At 36.1% G+C, this 21,524-nt stretch overlaps 2 protein-coding genes across 6 annotated transcripts in view; one reads left to right on the top strand and one right to left on the bottom strand.

Moving 5' to 3' along the window:
• The window catches only part of LOC127845741 (DNA repair-scaffolding protein-like), a 590,230-nt gene that overhangs the window by 13,330 nt on the left and 555,376 nt on the right, over positions 1-21,524 (top strand). The gene's annotated exons all lie outside the window — the stretch shown is intronic.
• On the bottom strand, positions 4,999-17,680 carry LOC127845748 (uncharacterized). 5 transcript variants are annotated; one of them, XM_052376868.1, is made up of 8 exons: positions 17,557-17,680; positions 16,155-16,284; positions 14,874-15,025; positions 10,955-10,988; positions 9,925-10,062; positions 8,806-8,890; positions 6,922-7,112; positions 4,999-6,065 (listed from the first exon to the last, which is right to left on the bottom strand). In XM_052376868.1, exons 2-8 carry the CDS (start codon positions 16,161-16,163, stop codon positions 5,742-5,744), a joined length of 933 nt encoding a protein of 310 aa, XP_052232828.1. In that variant the 5' UTR covers positions 16,164-16,284; positions 17,557-17,680; the 3' UTR covers positions 4,999-5,741. The 5 variants fall into 5 exon arrangements, with proteins under 5 accessions (XP_052232828.1, XP_052232826.1, XP_052232825.1 ...); XM_052376866.1 differs by lacking the exon at positions 17,557-17,680 and adding an exon at positions 17,292-17,451; XM_052376865.1 differs by lacking the exon at positions 17,557-17,680 and adding an exon at positions 17,100-17,251.

Raw genomic sequence — 21,524 nt, 5'->3', positions numbered from 1 at the left:
CGTCTGCCTGTCTTGTCTGTCGGTCCGTATTAAGTGTCCGCTCTCTAATTCAAGTTGTTTTTACCCGATCTTCACCAAACTTGGTCAGATGTTGTATCTATATGATGTCTAGGTCAAGTTCGAATATGGGTAATGCCGGGTCAAAATCAAGGCCAAGGGGTCACTTAGTGCGTTTTAAACTTTGAGCATGCTGTCCGCTCTCTAATTATGCACCCCTTCGAAGAAGAGGGGGTATATTGTTTTCCACATGTCGGTCGGTCGGTCCGTCCATCAGATGGTTTCCGGATGATGACTTGAGAACGCTTAGGCCTAGGATCATGAAACTTCATTGGTACATTGATCATGACTGGCAGATGACCCATCTTGATTTTCAGGTTACTAGGTCAAGGTCACAGTTATTCCAAATAATAAAATGGTTTCAAGAAGGTAACTCAAGAATGCTTAGGCCTAGGATCATGAAACTAAGGATCATGAAACTTCATAGGAACATTGATCATGACTGGCAGATGACCCCTATTGATTTTCAGGTCACTAGGTCAACGGTCACAGTGACAAAAACGTATTCACACAATGGCTGCCACTACAACTGACAGCCCATATGGGGGGCATGCATGTTTTACAAACAGCCATTGTATATACTACTACCCCATGCTCGTATATAAGTAATGCCGTATCAAGCCAGTACTATACTAGCGAGTCATGTATCGGATATATCCTACTACCCATGCTCGTATATAAGTAATGCCGTATCAAGCCAGTACTATACTAGCGAGTTATATAGCGGGTATATCCTCCTACCCCATGCTCGTATATAAGTAATTCCGTATCAAGCCAGTACTATACTAGCGAGTCATATACCGGATATATCCTACTAACCCATGCTCGTACATTAGTAATGCCGTATCAAGCCGGTACTATACTAGCGAGTCATAGCGGGTATATACTACTACCCCATGCTTATATATAAGTAATGCCGTACCAAGCCAGTACTATACTAGCGAGTCATATACCGGGTATACCCTACTACCCCATGTTCGTATATAAGTAATGCCGTATCAAGCCAGTACTATACTAGCGAGTAATATAGCGGGTATATCCTACTACCCCATGCTGGTATATAAGTAATACTGTATCAAGCCAGTACAATACTAGCGAGTTATGTACCGGGTATATCCTACTACCCCATGCTGGTATATAAGTAATGCCGTATCAAGCCAGTACTATACTAGCGAGTTATGTACCGGGTATATCCTACTACCCCATGCTGGTAAACGAGTCTTATACCGGGTATATCCAACTACCCCATGCTCGTATAAGTAATGCCGTATCAAGCCAGTACTATACTAGCGAGTTATATACCGGGTATATCCTACTACACCATGCTCGTATATAAGTAATGCCGTATCAAGCCGGTACTATACTAGCGAGTTATATAGCGGGTATATCCTACTACCCCATGCTCGTATATAAGTAATGCCGTTTCAAGCCAGTACTATACTAGCGAGTTATATAGCGGGTATATCCTACTACCCCATGCTCGTATATAAGTAATGCCGTATCAAGCCAGTACTATATTAGCGAGTTATATACCGGGTATATCCTACTACCCCATGGTAGTATATAAGTAATGCCGTATCAAGCCAGTACTATAATAGCGAGTCATATACCGGGTATACCCTACTACCCTATGCTCGTATATAAGTAATGCCGTATCAAGCCAGTACTATACTAGCGAGTCATATACCGGGTATATCCTAATACCCCATGCCTTTATATAAGTAATGCCGTATCAAGCCAGTACCATACTAGCGAGTTGTATACCGGGTATATTCTACAACCCCATGCTGGTATATAATTAATGCCGTATCAAACCGGTACTATACTAGCGAGTTATATAGCGGGTATATCCTACTACCCCATGCTCATTATAAGTAATGCCGTATCAAGCCAGTACTATATTAGCGAGTTATATAGCGGGTATATTCTACTACCCCATGCTCGAATATAAGTAATGCCGTATCAAACCGGTACTATACTAGAGTCATAGCGGGTATATACTACTACCCCATGCTCGTATATAAGTAATGCCGTATCCAGCCGGTACTGTACTAGCAAGCTATATACCGGATATATCCTACTACCCAATGCTGGTATATAAGTAATGCCGTATCAAGCCGGTACTATACTAACGAGTCATATACCGGGTATATCCTACTACCCCATGCTCGTATATACGTAATGCCGTATCAAGCCAGTACTATACTAGCGAGTTATATACCGGGTATATCCTACTACCCCATGCTCGTATATAAGTAATGCCGTTTCAAGCCAGTACTATACTAGCGAGTTATATACCGGGTATATCCTACTACCCATGCTCGTATATAAGTAATGCCGTATCAAGCCAGTACTATACTAGCGAGCTATATACCAGATATATCCTACTACCCAATGCTCGTATATAAGTAATGCCGTATCAAGCCTGTACTATACTAGCGAGTTATATAGCGGTATATACTACTACCCCATCCTGTTATAAGTAATACCGTATTAGTTACACTGTTTGTACATGTAACTGATGGTGTATGAGAGCGAAGCTCGAGAAGGGAACTGAGGGTGTATATCCTATACACAATCAGTTACTAACTGTGTATACATTATATCTCAACCGATTACTCGGGGTGTATGGAAATTTCTCAGGGTGTATGGAAAATACACAATGGGCACATGGCCTCTCAAAGCAAATCGAATCAGGTCATTTGTGTAGGAGGCGAGTTATACCTTACTACCCTATGCTCGTATAAGTAATGCCGTATCACATCAGTTGTATTTTTGACGTCATTTAGTTATATACAGGATAGTCATATAGCGGGTATTTCCTATAACCCCCAAGTACGTACTGTTAATGCTATATCAAACCTGTTATATTCCTAATTTCACAAAGCGGGTATAACCGACTATCCCAGGCTCAAGTTTGCCAAGCGGTATCTACCCAGTAATATTCTATATGTCATTATGCGGGGATACCTGACTATCGTATGTTCGTATTTAAGTGATGCTGTAGCACATTAGTTCAACACTCACAAGTCATACCAAGGGTATATAGGGTTAGGGCAACTAAACCTAATCATATTGTTCACTGCTCGCCTGCATGGTCTGTTCTTCTAAAAGCCATGTAAGAAACACAATCATTCTGCTGTGTGCATATTTTGATCAAATTAATGAATGCTAGTTCGGTTGTTCGGCGTAGCTGTCTTACCAAGCTTTTCACATTAAATACCCTTTATCAACAAACAATTAAATGATGGGGAAATTTCACGCCTGTAGACCCGAATGAATGAATCAGAATATTTTAATTATTGATTTCAGAGAAATCACCCACAGCATTGGCCAAATCACTGCGGAAATCCGGACTTCTTCATGCACGTTTTTGACCTAACAACAATCACTGCGAAATAGCGCAGACCGTGTTTGACTTACGCTGGCCGCATACGCATTAAGACCTATTTTCGCAAGACGCGACTATAAGTGTGATTTGGTTGTGTTGAAAGAACACTGTGCATGTATGAACTATTTACATCTCATTGCGATGGCGATATAATAAATTCAAAATAAGCCTTGTGAGGCCACATATGATCACATGTAGCATATTTTTATCTAAGGACAAAATTGTTCGGTTTGAATATACGTGCACTTTATAAGAAACACATCATGCGGTGGATATGCGACAATTAAACCTTTATTTTCTATTTAAATATTTATAAACGTGAATATACGACTTGCTTTAACGATACAAGCGTTAATTCGTTACTGATAGGATCATGCGGCAGCAATGAATAGGACACTCCTCGTGTAAGTAATCATCATAGTCTAGGGACCCTTCAGGTTTCGCATCGTAAAAAGTGTGACCCAGTAATATTGCTTAAAATGGTTGAGCTAACTTAATTTTCATCTTTTCTCGTGCTCTTTAATTACCCACATATTTAGGTCTGGTTGAAGTACTTTTACTTCCCACAGAGCAATTCGGTTCAAATTACTAATAACAACAATACACATTTTTAGCTTTATTTCAAATGTGAACATATTTATTTAACGCAGACGTGTACATAATTTTAACACAGAACAAGGGCTGTTTGTAAAACATGCATGCCCCCCCTATGGGCTGTCAGTTGTAGTGGCAGCCATTGTGAATACGTTTTTGTCACTGTGAACTTGACTTTTGACCTAGTGACCTGAAAATCAATAGGGGTCATCTGCCAGTCATGATCAATGTACTTGAGAAGTTTCATGATCATAGACCTAAGTATTCTTGAGCTATCAACAGGAAACCATTAAACTGTTTTGAGTCACTATGACCTTAATCTTTGACCTAGTGACCTGAAAATCAATAGGGGTCTTCTGCCAGTCATTATCAATGTACCTATGAAGGGGGTCATCTGCCAGTCATTATCAATGTACCTATGATTTTTTTATTTTATGATCCTAGGCGTAAGCATTTATGAGTTATCATCCGGAAACCATTTTTCTATTTCGAGTCACTGTGACCTTGACCTTTGACTTAGTGACCTGAAAATCAATAGAGGTCATCTGCCGAGTCATCATCAATGTACCTATGAAGTTTCATGATCCTAGGCGTAAGCGTTCTTGAGTTATCATCCGGAAACCATTTTACTATTTCGAGATCAATAAACCTATGAAGTTTCATGATCCTAGGCCAAAGCGTTCTTGAGTTATCATCAGGAAACCATCTGGTGGACCAACCAACTGACATGTGCAAAACAATATACCCCTCTTCTTCCAAGGGGGGCATAAATATAATATTAATTTTTAGTAATCTAAATTAAATCAAAATTGCTAGATTGTATTTTCCGAGAAATTATCGGAAAACATCGTTAAAGTTAAAGGGTATCTGCCAGCTTATGCCATTATAACACAAATGTTAAATGACAAAAGCTGTTGCCCGGTTCACGGCACGCGGAGCCTACCCTATTGTGAACCAAAATCTTTTTGTGTATTTCATCCTAGTAGTTACCTTGACATAGAACAGACACATTGGTTACTTTTATGAAACAATTCTTATAAAACTTGGTATACAAATTGCGACATTGTTGCCCATTTGTCCGTCAGTCCATGTCCGAATAGTAGCTAAAATTGAGAAAACTCAGTAAGATTTCATGAAACTTAATATTCACATAATTTTTAAATACACAAAATAATACATTGACCATTTTAATTTTGTGATAAAACTTGGTTTACAAATGAACTCAGAAGAGCAATGTGATATTTATTTTGTCCCTACCGTTTTCACATGAAGGGATTTACGGTTGACCCACTGTCCATCGGTCTGTCAGTCAAATAAACCTGGATCTGGTTACAATGTTTTCCTAAGATTTCACCAGGTTACCTACTTTTTGGAAACACTCAACCCAGGCTTACTCAACCAAGATGAGCATGTCGATCAGGTTTCATCAACATTGAGTCGAAAAAAGCCTGGTTTCTTCCATCACCTGATGATCCTCTAACACAGCAAGTCAATCCTCGAATGTCCGAAATATGTTCTGGTTCTTATAGTGGCAGACAAAAACAAGACCTATGATTTTAAGTAAATTTGTTATGTTCATATAAACATTAATTATTCCAACTATTTTTTTAGCTCGTATATGTTGTTATACAATTGTATTAAACATGGCCATTTAAGTCTTTCATAAGATTCTAACTAAACAAATGAGTTTTAATTTCTTTTAAAACTCTTGATGCAAGCAAACGATGAACGGCAGTATTGGGGGAAAAAAACTGGCAGACAATATGTATTTGACCATCAAAACTAGAGAAGACTGAGATAAAGATATGCAGAAAATGAAGCAACACCAGTTCATACACAGTGCTAAACTCACATCATAGAGATGTTTAAGTTCATGGATTTCAAGACTATTAAAGCTCAGGACTTTGGTACAGTCTCCCCATCTACAGCATTTCTCTTGAACCACATGAGAGATGATATGTGCATCTTGCTGTCCTATGGAGTGGAAGTCTTCCTTGCAGGATATCCATTTGCACGAATACTCCTATAACAAGCAACTTTGTAAACTGCAGATTGGAAGCCAAAGTCAATTAACTTACAGTGTCCACATTTTTAACTTTAGTTATAATCATTGACTAAGTTTTTCACAAATGTTATTTTTGATTGAAAATGTTAATGAAAAGGCAAAAAAAAGAGATTTACTGTGAAATAAGTCAATGGAGATAAGCCTACTAATAGCTCTTGGTGTGTATTGTGGATTTCACCATGATTTGTTTAACTCTATTTTTGTTTTATTTATCTATATATTGATATTTTCTATGAGTTCTTTACGCAGATACACATCTAATCAGAGCCTCTGTTAATGTAATAAAAGTATGTTACTGTTCTGTTCTTCTGTTAATAACTAATCTAAAAAGAAAGAAAAAAAGTAAATTTGCACTATTGTATGAATATGGCATACACTTATTTTTCCATGTTGAAATCTTATTAAATTCATGATATGAAGCCCTAAAATGTTTGTAACAAACAGATGGATGGACTGACAGACTGACCGATGGAAAACGCCAACACTATATCTCTCTGGCTTTGGAAAGGATAATGATTCAACAGAAAGTAGAAATCATCAATAAAAACTTGATGCATCTAAGTTAACTTAGCAATTAGTGAGTTCAATATGTCCTTTAACTGAACAAAAAACAGATGTTTCAAAAACTTAACATGATTTGTCATTTGTTGCAAATATTAAGAAGCACTTACAGGTCCTGGGTTTCAATCACCAACATATGATAAAATAGTTCTCAGTAACAAAAGGCACAAAAATGCAAGAAAAAAATCACTTTAATGTTAAAATAAATATATATAGTTATTCAATAAACGATGTATATTTTGTCATAAAGTACCGGTCCTGGATTTTTCTCAACATCATTTAAGAGATTTAAGAGCATCAACATCCGCTGGGACAGGTTAACATGTTGTTGAATACACAGCTGCATCATGATGTAATGAAGACCACCTTGTCCACACATACGACCCAGAATCATCAGCCCAAACATCTTGATCCACATGGTGGGTGGGAAATGTTTGTATGTTCCTAAAGAACAAAACATGTTAATGATTTATCATTTCAAGTATAAAAGGCAAGCCTTAAAATTCTTAGAAAGCTTTAACATCTGAAGGTTAATATCACCCTGGCTGTGCAGATCTTGGTAATATACCCATTTAAAAAACATTCCTTAAAGCCACACACCTTGAAATGAAATATCTGGCATAGTAAATTTGGATATAAATAAGAAACATATTTTATCTTTGCCAATTAGAATATATCTGGTGGTTGCAAGGTAGAAATCCGTCTTTCTTGTGCTTTAAAACTTAAAAATAATTGTGTTTCTCGAATTGAACATGTACGTATACAAATCATACATTCAGTTTTAAAATATAAAAAAATAAATTACTTGCTAACTAGGCTATAGATTTAATGACAATTTTGCACACTTTCAAATTGCATCTATATGTACTGAGTAACATGTATTTCATTTCAAGGTGTGTGGCTTTAATGTAATAAACAAGAGTGCTAAACTGTCACAAGATACACCCGTTTGAAGGTTTTGGACACCATGCTAAACGCTGGAAATGCACTAAGTGACCTAGTTTTCGACCCGGCATGACCTATATCTGAACTTGACTTAGATATCATTAAGACACAACTTCTGCCCAAATTTGGTGAAGATCGGATGAAAACTCTTTCAATTAAAGAGCTTACACCATGCTAAATCCTTGAAATGCACCCTGTGAACTAGTTTTTGACCCAGCATGACCCATATTTGAACTTGAACTAGATATTGTCTAGATACAACTTCTGACCACATTTGTTGAAGATCAGATGAAAACTACTTCAATAAGAGAGTGGACACCGTGCTAAATGCTTGAAATGCACTAGTAACCTCGTGACCTAGTTTTTGACCTGGCGTGACCCATATTTGAACTTGACCTAGATAACATTTTGACACAATTTCTGACCAAATTTGGTGAAGATCGGATGATAACTACTTCAATTTGAGAGCGGACACCATGCTTAATCCTTGAAATGTACTAAGTGAACCCCTGACCTTGTTTTTGACCCGGCATGACCCATAATTGAACTTGACTTAGATATTGTCTAGATAAAACTTCTGACCAAAGTTTGTGAAGATTGGATGAAAACTACTTCAATTAGAGAGCAGACACCATGCGAAATGCATGAAATGCTCTAAGTGACCTCGCGACCTAGTTTTTGACCCGGCATAACCCATATTTGAACTTGACCTATATATCATTTACACACAACTTATGACCAAATTTGGTAAAGATCAGATGAAAACTACTCCAATTAGAGAGCCACCAATGCTAAATCCTTCAAATGCACTAAGTGACCCCGTGACCTAGTTTTTGACCTGGCATGACCCATATTCAAACTTGACCTAGATATTGTCTAGATACAACTTCTGACCAAGTTTGGTGAAGATCGGATGAAAACTATTTGAATTAGAGAGTGGACACTGTTATGGACGCCGCCGCCCGCCAAGGGTGAAACTATAATACGTCCCGTTTTTTCAAAACCGGCGTATAAAAATAAGTAATATCCCTCACAGGGTTCAGGTCACACAATTAACTTATAGACAATAGGCAATACTTAATTCATTCGCTTCAAACTGTTTCTCTTGACAGATAACAAATGTTCAATCAAATTTTCATTCAAGATCTTGTCACTTCATTTGGTTACAAATTTGAAATATACTAAAATTTGCCTTCATAATGGAAACTTCTATTTTCCAAGCATGCCTTCCACTTCCTTGAGCTGACTTCGTTGAGTTCATGATTAGCAGATGCAATCTGTAAGATTTACTTATAAATAACTCTAAAATAAGTGATTGTTACCCAAAAAAATAAAAAAATATAAATTCTTTTGTCTAATTACACACTTTCACATACATAAATGTGACACACGCATAAAGGCCCATAACCATCCAATCAAAATATTCAGAAATAGAGGTGCTCATTATACTAACAGTAATGACTAAGTTTGTATACATGTATGTTTTTTCAACTATGTTTTGCAAAATATTCTCATGCAAACCAGGGTTTCCAATTTAATAAGCCACATGTACATTGCATGTAACAGGGGTAAGACAATGCTAACAAGAAATGTGGTTGTCAGAAACACAATGCCCCCTAATGCGCCACTTTGATTATTTTTTTACCTTTGACCTTTAAGGATGACCTTGATCTTTCACCACTCAAAATGTGCAGCTCCATGAGATACACATGCATGCCAAATATCAAGTTGCTACGTTCAATATTGCAAAAGTTATGAAGAAGGTTAAAGTTTTGGTTAAAGTTTTTAAATTATTTTTTTTGACCTTTGACCTTGAAGGATGACCTTGACTTTGACCTTTCACCACTCAAAATGTGCAGCTCCATGAGATACACATGCATGCCAAAAATCAAGTTGCTATGTTCAATATTGCAAAAGTCATGATGAAGGTTAAAGTTTTGGTTAAAGTTTTGGGACACACACACACACACACACACACATGGACACATACAATGACAGACAGGCCAAAAACAATATACCCCCGATCTTTCGATCCGGGGGCATAAAAATAATCCTGGTTGTGTTTTTCAAGCAATCTAGCTAAAACAAACAGGTTTAATAAAATAGAAAGATTAACTAAAATGAACATACCAGTTATATAGGGCTATAACTTTCATATTGAGTATGTCAACACAAAATCGTGTCATTAGTTGCTAAAAGATACAGAAAGCATTATATGGGAAAGTTCATGTGTTGACCTCCTTTTTTTGTTACTTTATTTGTACATAAAATGCTTGTCAAGCATACACAAGTTAGTGATTTAAAGTCATACCATTGGTGAGCCTATCAGCTTAATTTTACTCTCTTTTCCAGTCTCTGGTTGCTTGATGTGGCGACTGCAGAAGTGGCTCAGCAAAGCGTCTTCGTTGGAGCAAACAACCCTGCATTCTGGACACCGATTGTGCGCCTCCTTTAAATATAAAACTTTGTGAAACATAAAAATATATTTAACATTTATTTTTCATCATTTTAACCAATAAATACCTACTAAACAAGAACTTTGACATTAACTTAGATAAGAAAACATATATATTATTTTCAATTAAATTGTTAAACAAGAGCTGTCTCCATAGGATGACGTATGCCCCCAATAAATGCTTTGATAGAAATTATGAGCATTTTTCGAACCCTAAACGCGGACCCTAAGGTCAAGGTCATGGGGTAAAAATTTGTGTGGGTATGGAAAGGCCTTGTCCATATACACATGCATATCAAATATGAATGTTACATCTGAAGCGACAAAAGAAGTTATGAGCATTTTTCGAAACCTAAACACAAAGTGTGACGGACAGACAGACATCAGACAAACAGACAGAAGGACAGTTCGATCACTATATGCCCTCCTTCGGCGGCATTAAAAAAGTTAATCCAGAAATGCAAAATAAGTCCCAAACTAGAGAGCGGACACCATACTTAATCCTTGAAATGCACGTAATGTAAGCAAGTTAGTTCAAATAACAATGTACACAATTTCAATACTTTCTTAAAGTTAGTTCAAATAACAATGAACACAATTTCAATATTTTCTTATCACTTAATCAATAATTATTATTTTAAAAAAAAACTTCCTGACAGTCCCCTCACATTTATGTGACTGAACTATCAGTCAAAAAAACGTTTGTTAGCTAACAGGGAGATATCTGTTATGGGAGAAGGTTCAAAATATTTTTGCCATTTCTTATATCACACTGCAAGTGTCAGTGCTACTGGCTCTGGGCATTTTCTATTTTTATCAAACCACTAAATTCAATGTATTTTATTCAGAAAACTTTGCAAAAGACAACCTCAGTGTCTGGACTGACCTGATGCACCAAATCGCACAAGTCAGCTACATCTCTGAAATTATTTCAATACAATCATTTTCATTAATAAAAATAGATAACAAGAGCTGTCAGAGGACAGCGCGCTCGACTATTCGAGTGCTTGACAGTATAACGTAAGCCATCATGGGGAAATTGTTCATATTTAATAATTTATTAGATGATCTTTCAAAAATAAAAAAAGGAAAAAAAATAAAAATTTGGGGAGGGGGTAGGGGGGTTGAGAGGGGGGTATAACGTGGGGTGTGGTCATTTATTAGACGATCTGACGATCTTTCAAAAATAAAAAAAGGAAAACAAAAAATTGGGGGGGGTGTGGGGGGGGGGGGGCAGGGATTCTGGGTTGGGGGGTGGGGTATTGCAGTGCTGCAGCTAGGATTTGAAAAAGGCAGGGGGATTTTTTGTCAAAAGGGCACTTTGGACGCGCAGTATTTTGTCAAAAGGGCACTTTCGAGCGCGCGGGTGTTTCTAGAATGCTTCCTCATGCATGTTAATTTATGTGCTATCAATAATTGTAAGAATAAATTATTCCCATTGTCATTAAACAATTCAAATTTAATTACTACAATGAGGAATAAATTAATTACAATGTATTTTAATAAGAGATTTATTAATCATCATATGTAAACAAAATATAAATTTTTTTATATTTTTTTTAAGGGCAGGGGGGGCCCTAGGAAGGTCAGGGCGGAGGTTCGGGAGGGCAGGGCGGGGCGCCCTTCGATTTAGGCCTAGCTGGAGCACTGGTATTGCACGGGTGGAATCCATTGTGGTATTCAGGTTAGTGTTGTTTTGTCAAAGTATTAATAAAATCTTATCACAAATAAAGAAGTTATGTGAATTTAACTTTAAGCAAAATGTCCAATTCTCAAAGTAAAAAAGGGGCCATAATTCTATCAAAATGCTTGATTCAGTGGTCTAATCTTGTTTATAGGTTGGGGTCATGTTGGAAAACAAGTATGCAAAATATAATAGCAATATGTCAAAGAACATAGGAAATATTTGGGGTAGTACGCAAACTTTAACATAGATTTATCAATAATATGCATATTCTGAGTATAAAAGGGGCAGTAATTCTATCAAAATGCTTGATTAAGTGGTCTGCTCTTGTTTGTAGGTTAAAGGTCATGTTGGTAAACAAGTATGCAATATAACAAAGCAATATGTTAAAGGACATAGGAAATATTTGGGGTAGTACGCACAATTTAACATAGATTTATCAATAATATGCATATTCTAAGTATAAAAGGGGCAATAATTCTGTCAAAATGCTTGATACAGTGGTCTGCTCTTGTTTATAGGTTGGGATCATGTTGGTAAACAAGTATGCAAAATATGAAAGCAATATGTCAATGGACATTGAAAATATTTGAAGTAGTACGCAAACTTTAACATTGGCACGCTCACGGAAACGCCAACGCCGGGGTGAGTAGGATAGCTCCACTATATATATTTCATATATAATAGTCCAGCTAAAATACAGTCAACAATTAAAGAGTTGTTGTCACTGGGAATGTGATCTTGCATATATACACTTCATGTTGACAACATATTATTTTCAATTAAATTGTTAAACAAGATCTGTCTCCATAGGATGACGTATGCCCCCAATAAATGCTTTGATAGAAATTATGAGCATTTTTCGAAATCTTAATGCATTTTTTAAACCCTAAACACGGACCCTAAGGTCAAGGTCATGGGGTAAAAATTTGTGTGCATATGGAAAGGCCTTGTCCATGTACACATGCATATCAAATATGAATGTTACATCTGAAGCGACAAAAGAAGTTGAGCATTTTTCGAAACCTAAACACAAAGTGTGACGGACGGACAGACAGACATCAGATAAACAGACGGAAGGACAGTGCGATCACTATATGCCCTCCTTCGGCGGCATAAAAAACGTTAATTTAGAAATGCAAAATAAGTCCCAAACTAGAGAGCGGACACCATACTTAATCCTTGAAATGCACTAAGTGACCCTGTGACCTAGTTTTTGACCCGGCATGACCCATATTCGAACATGACCTAGATGTTGTCTTGATACAACTTCTGACTAAGTTTGGTAAAGATCAGATGAAAACTACTTCAATTAGAGAGCAGACACCATGCTTAAACCTTAAAATGCACTAAGTGACCCCATGGTCTAGTTTTTGACCCGGCATGGCCCATATTCGAGCTTGACCTAGATATTGCCTAGATACAACTTCTGACCAAGTTTGGTAAAGATCAGATGAAAACTATTTGAATTAGAGAGCGGACAAGAAAAGTGTGACAGACAGACAGACAGTGAGAAAACTATATACCCACTTTTCTTCGAAAGGGGGCATAAAAAATGTGGAGTAAAATATATACAAATGTGTTCTTTTTCTTTGCAGACTGACTTACCTATCAAAATAGTTACATAAACAAATATGTATAATTATATTGTTAATATTATGCGCATAAATAAAACATTTGCTATTTCATGTAAAATTAATTGTAGACAGCAAATAATGAAACAAGAAACCGTTTGAGACGGGTGATGCTCCACAAAGGTTTTTTTGTCACAATATTGCACTATATATTCAGATAAAAGGAAACGTCTTGAGGGGCATAACTTTGGACAAATTAATACAATGGATGGTTTAGTAACTTAAAAATTTCAAAGGGCCATAACTCTGTAAATAAATCATCTAACCAGAACCCACTAATAACATGCGCATCTCCTCAAGGTAGTTAAGCTTCCCATAAAGCTTCATTGTATTCCAGTCAGTAGTTGGGGAGAAATAGCCCGGACAAGAATTGCACTATATGTACAGTTTATAGAAAATTTCAAAGGGCCATAACTCTGTGAAAAATCATCCGACCATAACCGGCTTATAATATGCACATCTCCTGTTGGTAGCGAAGCTTCCCATAAAATTTCATTGAATTCATGTAATAAGTTGCTGAGAAATAGCTCGGACAAGAATTGCACTATATGTACAATGGAAAATTTCAAATGGCCATAACTCTGTGGAAAATCATCCGACAAGAACCAGCTGATAATATGCACATCTCCTGTTGGTAGTGAAGCTTCCCATAAAGTTTCATTGAATTCCCGTAATAAGTTGCTGAGAAATTGCTCGGACAAGAATTGCACTATATGTACAATGGAAAATTTCAAAGGGCCATAACTCTGTGAAAAATCATCCGACCAGAACCCGCTGATAATACGCACATCTCTTCTTGGTAGTGATGCTTTCCATAAAGTTTCATTGAATTCCAGTCATTAGTTGCTGAGAAATAGCCCGGACAAGAATTGCACTATATGTACAGTAAATGGAAAATTTCAAAGGGCCATAACTCTGTGAAAAATCATCGGACCAGAACCCGCTGATAATATGCACATCTCCTCTTGGTAGTAAATCTTCCCATAAAGTTTCATTGAATTCCGGTCATTAATTGCTGAGAAATAGCCCTGACAAGAATTGCACTATATGTACAGTTAATAGAAAATTTAAAAGGGCCATAACTCTGTGACAAATCATCCGACCAGAACCCGCTGATAATATGCACATTTCCTCTTAATAGTGAAGCTTCCCATTAAGTTTCATTTAATTCCGGCCTTTAGTTGCTGAGAATCCAAAAATTGTTCACGGACGGACAGACGGACTGACGAAGCGGCGACTATATGCTCCCCCCCCCAAATTTTTTTGGGGGAGCATAAAATGTCAAATTAACATGGATAATAGAAAATATTGTGAAATGCTTTATTTATTAATTAGAAACTAGATAACACTTCTAAAATGATTGCAAGTTTCCATGACTCATTGAGGAATAAACCATGTAAAATGTTAGTTTTGCAAATTTATATAGTTATGGGAAACAACTACATTAAATTTAAATATCAAAGCTTTTTTTTTAATTGTATATGTACCGGTAAAACACCGCTTCATTCGTAAGAATGTCATTTGAGCCTAGATGAAGATACAGCTGTTGAACATCCATCTTCCGCAAGTCTCTCAACAATGCATGGCGAAAACAATCACAAGAAAATTTGGCACCTTTGAAAACAGAGTTGGCGAATGTCTGTGTAAATAAATCACAAATATACATGAATGAATACACAAGGAAAATTCATGCTTTGCCTCAAGATTAAAATGAAAAGTTTGCAATTACAATTCCCTACAATCTGTAAAATATTCCACACGCTTAAATAAAATATATAACCATGCAAATTAGTTAGAAAACGCAATGATGCCAATCATTGCACATGATGACATCAGCATAATAAGTTTAACTTTATATTGATGACAAATACTGTAATCATACGAAGCTTAGGACTTGACATTTGAACTGTTTAAGTATAAAGAAATGAAATAATTACATCATTTATAGAAACTATCACGTTTAAATGGTGGCATTTCGTGTTTTCTCAAAAATGTTTACAAAAACAGTAAACATTTAAACGACTGTTGATATCAACATAATCCATTTTAGTTCATTACGTTACAATGTTGCAAAACTTATTAAAAGCTGTTAAAAAAAGACTGGTATACATTTGTATCATGTGTGCCAGATGGCCCTTATTCACAACAGCGTAAACATAACAAAACACCATGTACGACCTAGACGTCTTGAATATTTGACACACGTCGGCACAAAGTGCTCGGGAAAATTTTCCAGCTATTTGTTGCATGATCATTCCCCGAATTGTCTTGAACATTTGACGCGCGTCAGCACAACGTGCATGAGGACATTTTTTCCGACATTTATTCATCCGCATTCATTTTTAATTTAATAAACAGATACTCGTTTTTATGTACATCTTGTTAGGTAGAAAACAATAAAAATTTTACACAGGTGTAGTCTTATTGAAGAAATGTGGGATCAATATTTATTTGTCTTTGTTATAAAATACTACGGCATGTAAGTAGAAAATGTGTACCCAATGACTCAACAACGGCAAGAACAGTTGGTTTTAATATGACGTCATTGCCCAAATGGGTAATGATCTGAATATAACTTCTGGAAATAATCATTACTTTCAGTTTGGAAATGCGATGTCAATGACGCTTTTATAACTGACATATGGATACCGTTTAAACGGTAACCTTTTGTTTATTTCATTAATCATTTTGTTTTAACGTTTAGAAAAATGTGTACATGTGATACCATTAATAGAAACAAACCTGAAACTGTAATTACTGTTCTATACCATTGTCATTACATATTCTCATCAGAGATTGGCAGGCATTTGACAGCTATATCGTCAGGAAGAATATCCTTAATCCGATGAGCATTGGAGTCCCCAGCAATACGGTTCACTTTTCTCCTGTCTTGGGCACCTGAAAAAATAAAAGGAAAATGCTTCCTGACACAACACTGCATCCTGTTCAAAAGAGTCTGCGTAATAAATCTACTAATTATAAAAAGACAAGTCTTAACAACCCAAATACTACCTTAACAATACTATTGCAACAAGACTAATAAGGACGACTAAACTTGTCTTATGTGTATCTAACTACACAAAAAGAATATAAACAAAACAGATCAATCACGCTTTAATAAAAATAAAGGTCACACAAGTTAAAAAGCACTAGTTTTCAATAATCAATAAGTGTCAAAATTGCAATACACTGGTCAGTGTTCAGTGCAAATATCACTATGAACATGATAAAAGTGTCAATTATTGCACTAGTGTGTAACACACTGAATGTGTCCAAATGCGCGAAGCACCTGTTTTTTAATAATTAGTATTAAAGTGTCACTCAAAATTGCAATCCACTGGTAAGTGTTCAATCAATGCAAATATCACAGTCACTATAAACACATCAAGTGTCAATTATTGCACTAGTGTAAAACACACTGTAAGTGTCCAAATGCGCGAAGCACGTGTTTTTAATAGATCACAAAATGGGTAATAAAACGCACAGTTGAACTTAAGGTGAAAAGTAAACACAAATCCTTCGTTCACTCACACCGAGTTACTAGGACTAGGTCGTGAAAATGAATGCCACTTTGAATTATACACTTTACAACGTCGAAATACACCAAATCACAATTAAAAGATAGCTATTGCAAGTTCAAAAACAAAACTGAAATATATAAGCGCCGAAATGACTTCTTGATCTCAAAACAATGTCACAAACGTATACAATACCGGATCTCAACCGTTTGAAAGCTCGTGTGCAATCAAAAGGGGAGATTATTCCAACGATGTTTTTTCTTGTTTCTCCATTCGGTACCCCTCGCACGTTATTTGATTACGCTTTCTTCATATATGGTCATATTACACTCATTCATAACGTTTATTTATAGATGTTTGTGTTGTGACATATATGGTTATGATTACCATATAAGGTAAAGACGGCCAGGGACCAGAGTCGCTCTGTTTATACCCCTCGGTCCATGTAAGAGGTGACGTTGCACTTTACGATTGGTCGCTAGATCACATGACTTTGCACGACGCGTTTCGCAACCAAAACATCACAAAATATATTGTTGGAATCCCAGTTATTCTTATTATTGTTGGGATTCCAGTGTTTCTTATCTCACTTATGTGATCTGTTAATAACTTGTGCTGTGCGCGTTGGACACATAGTAAAGCAAATACTCACAATAAATAGAATAACTGGGATTCCAACAGTTCATATATTTACACAATAACTGGGTTTCCTACAAATCACACCATACTAAGCAATCTCTTGCACGACGGTCACAGTACATTCACCTCTGTGTTGGGCTCAGAACGGACTATTGTTATGAAAGCGTCTCATTCATGTCATGATCATTCCAAGCGTTCATCATTGAGGTTACAGTATACTAAACAATCTCTTGCACGACGGTTACATTGCATTAACTGCATTAAAGAAAACCATCTCATACCATGATATCTTATATCAGTCTTAATTCATTATTATATAAAATTGATATGTTTTTTATGTTAAGAAACCAACATACATACACACGTCGAAGCAATTCCTAACGTCACTCAATAAAAAAGTATGTTCAATTGTTTACATTTGTGAAGTGCATGGAATAATTCCATCTGCGTAAATGGGCGATAAAATAGTTCCAAAGAGTTGCATTAAAACTCGCAAGTTTTTGCACGAATTATCGTACATTTAAAAGTCATATTTCTTCATTTAATGCATGCGATCTTAAATATCCACTCATATATACATTGAATGCGTTTGTTCGGTTTTAGCTATTTGGTAGACAAAATGGCGTGCTGAGCCTTACGCAGAGTTGTATGTGATAGCAAGGAACGACAACTCTGCGTGGAGATTGCATACTAAGTTGTTATTCGGAACGCTTCTGTCTGTTTTTTTCTGATATTTGAGCACGCGCAGTAGGTACAAACAAAAGCAGACTAGCATATTTTAAAAGAGAGTGAATCAATAATTTCTCTTTTGAATAGTAAACACCACTTTTTCTGCTCAAACGTTCGTTATAGTTGATAAAAATACCATGATTTTATCATGTTTCTTTAGATGAACTTATCTCGATCGTGTTTAATTTGTAAGAATACTATGTAACACGATAAAATGCTGCATGTACATTTAAACAGCTTCGGTCACGTAACTATGTCATTGCATATACTGTGCGTAGGCCTGGACAATTAGTTTTAATGGAAGTTTGTCAACGAAACTACCAAGACATTGAATATATCATATATATATATATATATATATATATATATATATATATATATATATATATATATATATATATATATTAAAATCATATAAACAAGTACCAAACAACAAAAACCTTACTATCCTCAGACCATTTGTAGTACAAGAATAAATATATCGTTCCATATCAGTTGGATATTTACATGTCTATTGATATAGCTCTTTTGTATTATATAGGTATTATATATACACATATATATATTATATATAATACCTATACGAGGGTTATTTTTTCAAACTGTGTATTTTTGTCAATGTTCGTTGTTGAAAAGTCAAACCATACACAATAGGTGTACATTTAACAATCTGGAACCCCTGGGGTTAGCTCGGGGGGGGGGGGGGGGGGTAGGTGTCAAAGAAATAGGGTTGTCTTTTGTGTGTGTGTGTGTGTGTAAATGTTAATATAGTTAATTAGAATAGCAAGTATAAATGTTACAATAAAGCGGCTGCGGGATACACATCCAAGAGTACTGAAAGCCCTGAAATCATCAATCATACGGTCAAATCTAATGGGAAATTTAGGGTCAGGTCTGGGGTATGGGGATACTTTTGTTTATTCAAGGAAGCCTGGTTAGTGTATAGGAGAGTTCGAGAGTTTTCTGTCTGTTTCTGAGTCAGTTGAATTTGGGCTTAAGACCAGAGCGTTTGTTGTTTGGAAGGAGGTGCCATCAGAATTTTTGATCGTCGGCCACATTGTGGAGGCATCTAGAGTGTTGTGTATATAGAAGGATAAGAGAAAAATCTAAATGGGGTATGTTATTTAACATTAATCTTTCTTGCCCAACATATGCATTATTGTAGTAATCATTCTGTATTGTTTTGTTTTTCTTGTAAAACTTGTAGTACTTGATGTTACGGAAATATTATGTTATTGCAATGTGATTTTGATAACTAGTAAAATGTGGTATAATTAAAAGCTGTTATAAGGGATTAATCATAAGCATAATGATTTGAATGGATATTCTTATATCCTTGTAGATCCCATTTTTGTTGGTGTAAGAATTACGATGAAGAAAATTGATGGATAATAGGATAGAAGATAGAAGTTTAATAAGACGTATGATGCTTACTAGAACTAGTTGAATATTGGCCATCAGTTTCATGAAGACAACTACGAATAAATTATACAGAGAAACACACTGACAGGAAGGAAGCATTCATATCATAGTAAACCTCAAAACGTGTAGCAGTGATGTGTACTGTGTAGTTCCAATCGGGTAACTGGAAAGAACTGGACCTGAAAACTGAATATATTTATGACGTACACAGCGGAGCACAGCAAGAACATTTGTTTTTAACATTTGACATTCGATCATCATGGATAATCTAAACAGAAATTTCTTATTTGTTTTTAAATGTGCATGATTTTAGAATAGAAATTAAAGCATGAAAATTAAATAGATAAATAGATAAATAAACTTTGTAATCCTCTTTGCAGTATTGTGATTTTCATAGACCCCAAAATTTCAAGTCCTTTCCTTCTATCTGAGGGACATTGGTGGACTTTTGTTTACATTCAAAGTTTATAGTTAGTTCGCTCAACTATACTATCAAAAATCTTTGACAGTAGGGTCCCTGGGGGGGGGGGGGGCAAATTTATGATACTGCTGCCTGTGATATATGTTTCATATGTTCGATGTTATGCGTAGTTGTTATTTCACTCATGTGAATCATCATAGTAATAACAAACACTTATGTGCGCTATACTATTTAATGATGTTACTACGTTGGTGGCTCAAGTGAGACTGGCTTATCAGCTCACTGTACAATGTAATAGTCAGGTTATTCAATCATGCTGCTATCTATAGTCTTATCTAGTTACACTATGCAACATCCCCTTTGTTTTGTTAAGAGGGAAATTTTTCTTCAATAAAAATATGTTATAACATATTAACAATCAATAATATTTATGTTTATATTAATAAGCACATAAAACGACCAGCAATAACACACATATACAAATTGAACTTGTTAATACTAATAATTTGATGTGTTGATCAATGTAACATAACCATAAACATAAACAACATTCTGAACATTTATTTAGTCCATTCATTTTCTGCGTATGGCTGACTCGGCTGCACTATTCTACCTGATCGTGTCTGATGAGGGGAAATGGGCTTATCTACAGGTACAGAGGGATGTTGAATATTCAATGCACTATTGTGTTGGTTATTTGACCTGTTTATCAGTGCTCGAGTGATTTCTTGCCAAAACATCAGGTGTAAAATCTGATATCTCTGGGAAATCTTTATTGGTTCTGATGAGGTAGCGGCGATATCTCCTGTAAACCTGACCAGAAGGTGTTTGTATGATGTAAGAGTTAGCATTGTGTATTTCGATAACCTTAGCTGGTTTCCAGAGTTTCCTATCTGCCTCACAGATTCATTCAAATGTAATCTGGGGAGCGGTTTTGCGGTTTTGTCATAATTGTTTTTCTGTTTATTCTTTGGAAGTTTGAATTGAAGATCGGACAAAGTCTGGGTAAACGACTTTTGGCAGAAGCTGGGTAATCGTTGTAGGCATAATTGACCTAGTTCTCCTACGCATCAGCAACTGCACGGGTGACTGATTGCAATCTGAGAGTGGAGTGTTCTTATACTCTAGCAAGGCTAAGTATGGTTCATGGCCACTGTCTTATGCTTTTTGTAGCAGTCTTTTTACAGTCTGTACTGTCCGTTCAGCAAGTCCGTTTGACTTTGGATGATGTGGACTAGATGTGACATGCTCAATATGCCATGATTTGACAAAATTTCGAAATACGTCCGATGTATACTGAGGTCCGTTGTCACTGAAAATACGCATCGGAATGCCATGGGTACTGAAGCGTGACTTCAGTTTTCTGACAACTGTTGTGGACAGCATGTCCGGAAGTTTGTCTATTTCAA

This window comes from Dreissena polymorpha, chromosome 9 (genome assembly GCF_020536995.1).
Source record: "Dreissena polymorpha isolate Duluth1 chromosome 9, UMN_Dpol_1.0, whole genome shotgun sequence".
NCBI classification, from domain to species: Eukaryota; Metazoa; Mollusca; class Bivalvia; order Myida; family Dreissenidae; genus Dreissena; species Dreissena polymorpha.
This window is presented reverse-complemented; position numbering and strand designations above follow the sequence as displayed.

Bases quoted from the DNA above. Each gene is read 5' to 3' on its own strand.
- LOC127845748 (XM_052376864.1), bottom strand. From the start codon at position 15,052: ATGTATATTTGTGATTTATTTACACAGACATTCGCCAACTCTGTTTTC. The intron at 10,063-10,954 runs GTCAGTCCAGAC...TTATATTTAAAG, and splicing joins TGTGCGATTTGGTGCATCAG to GAGGCGCACAATCGGTGTCC. The intron at 7,113-8,805 runs GCAAATTTTAGT...TTTGTTCTTTAG, and splicing joins TAGAAGTTTCCATTATGAAG to GAACATACAAACATTTCCCA.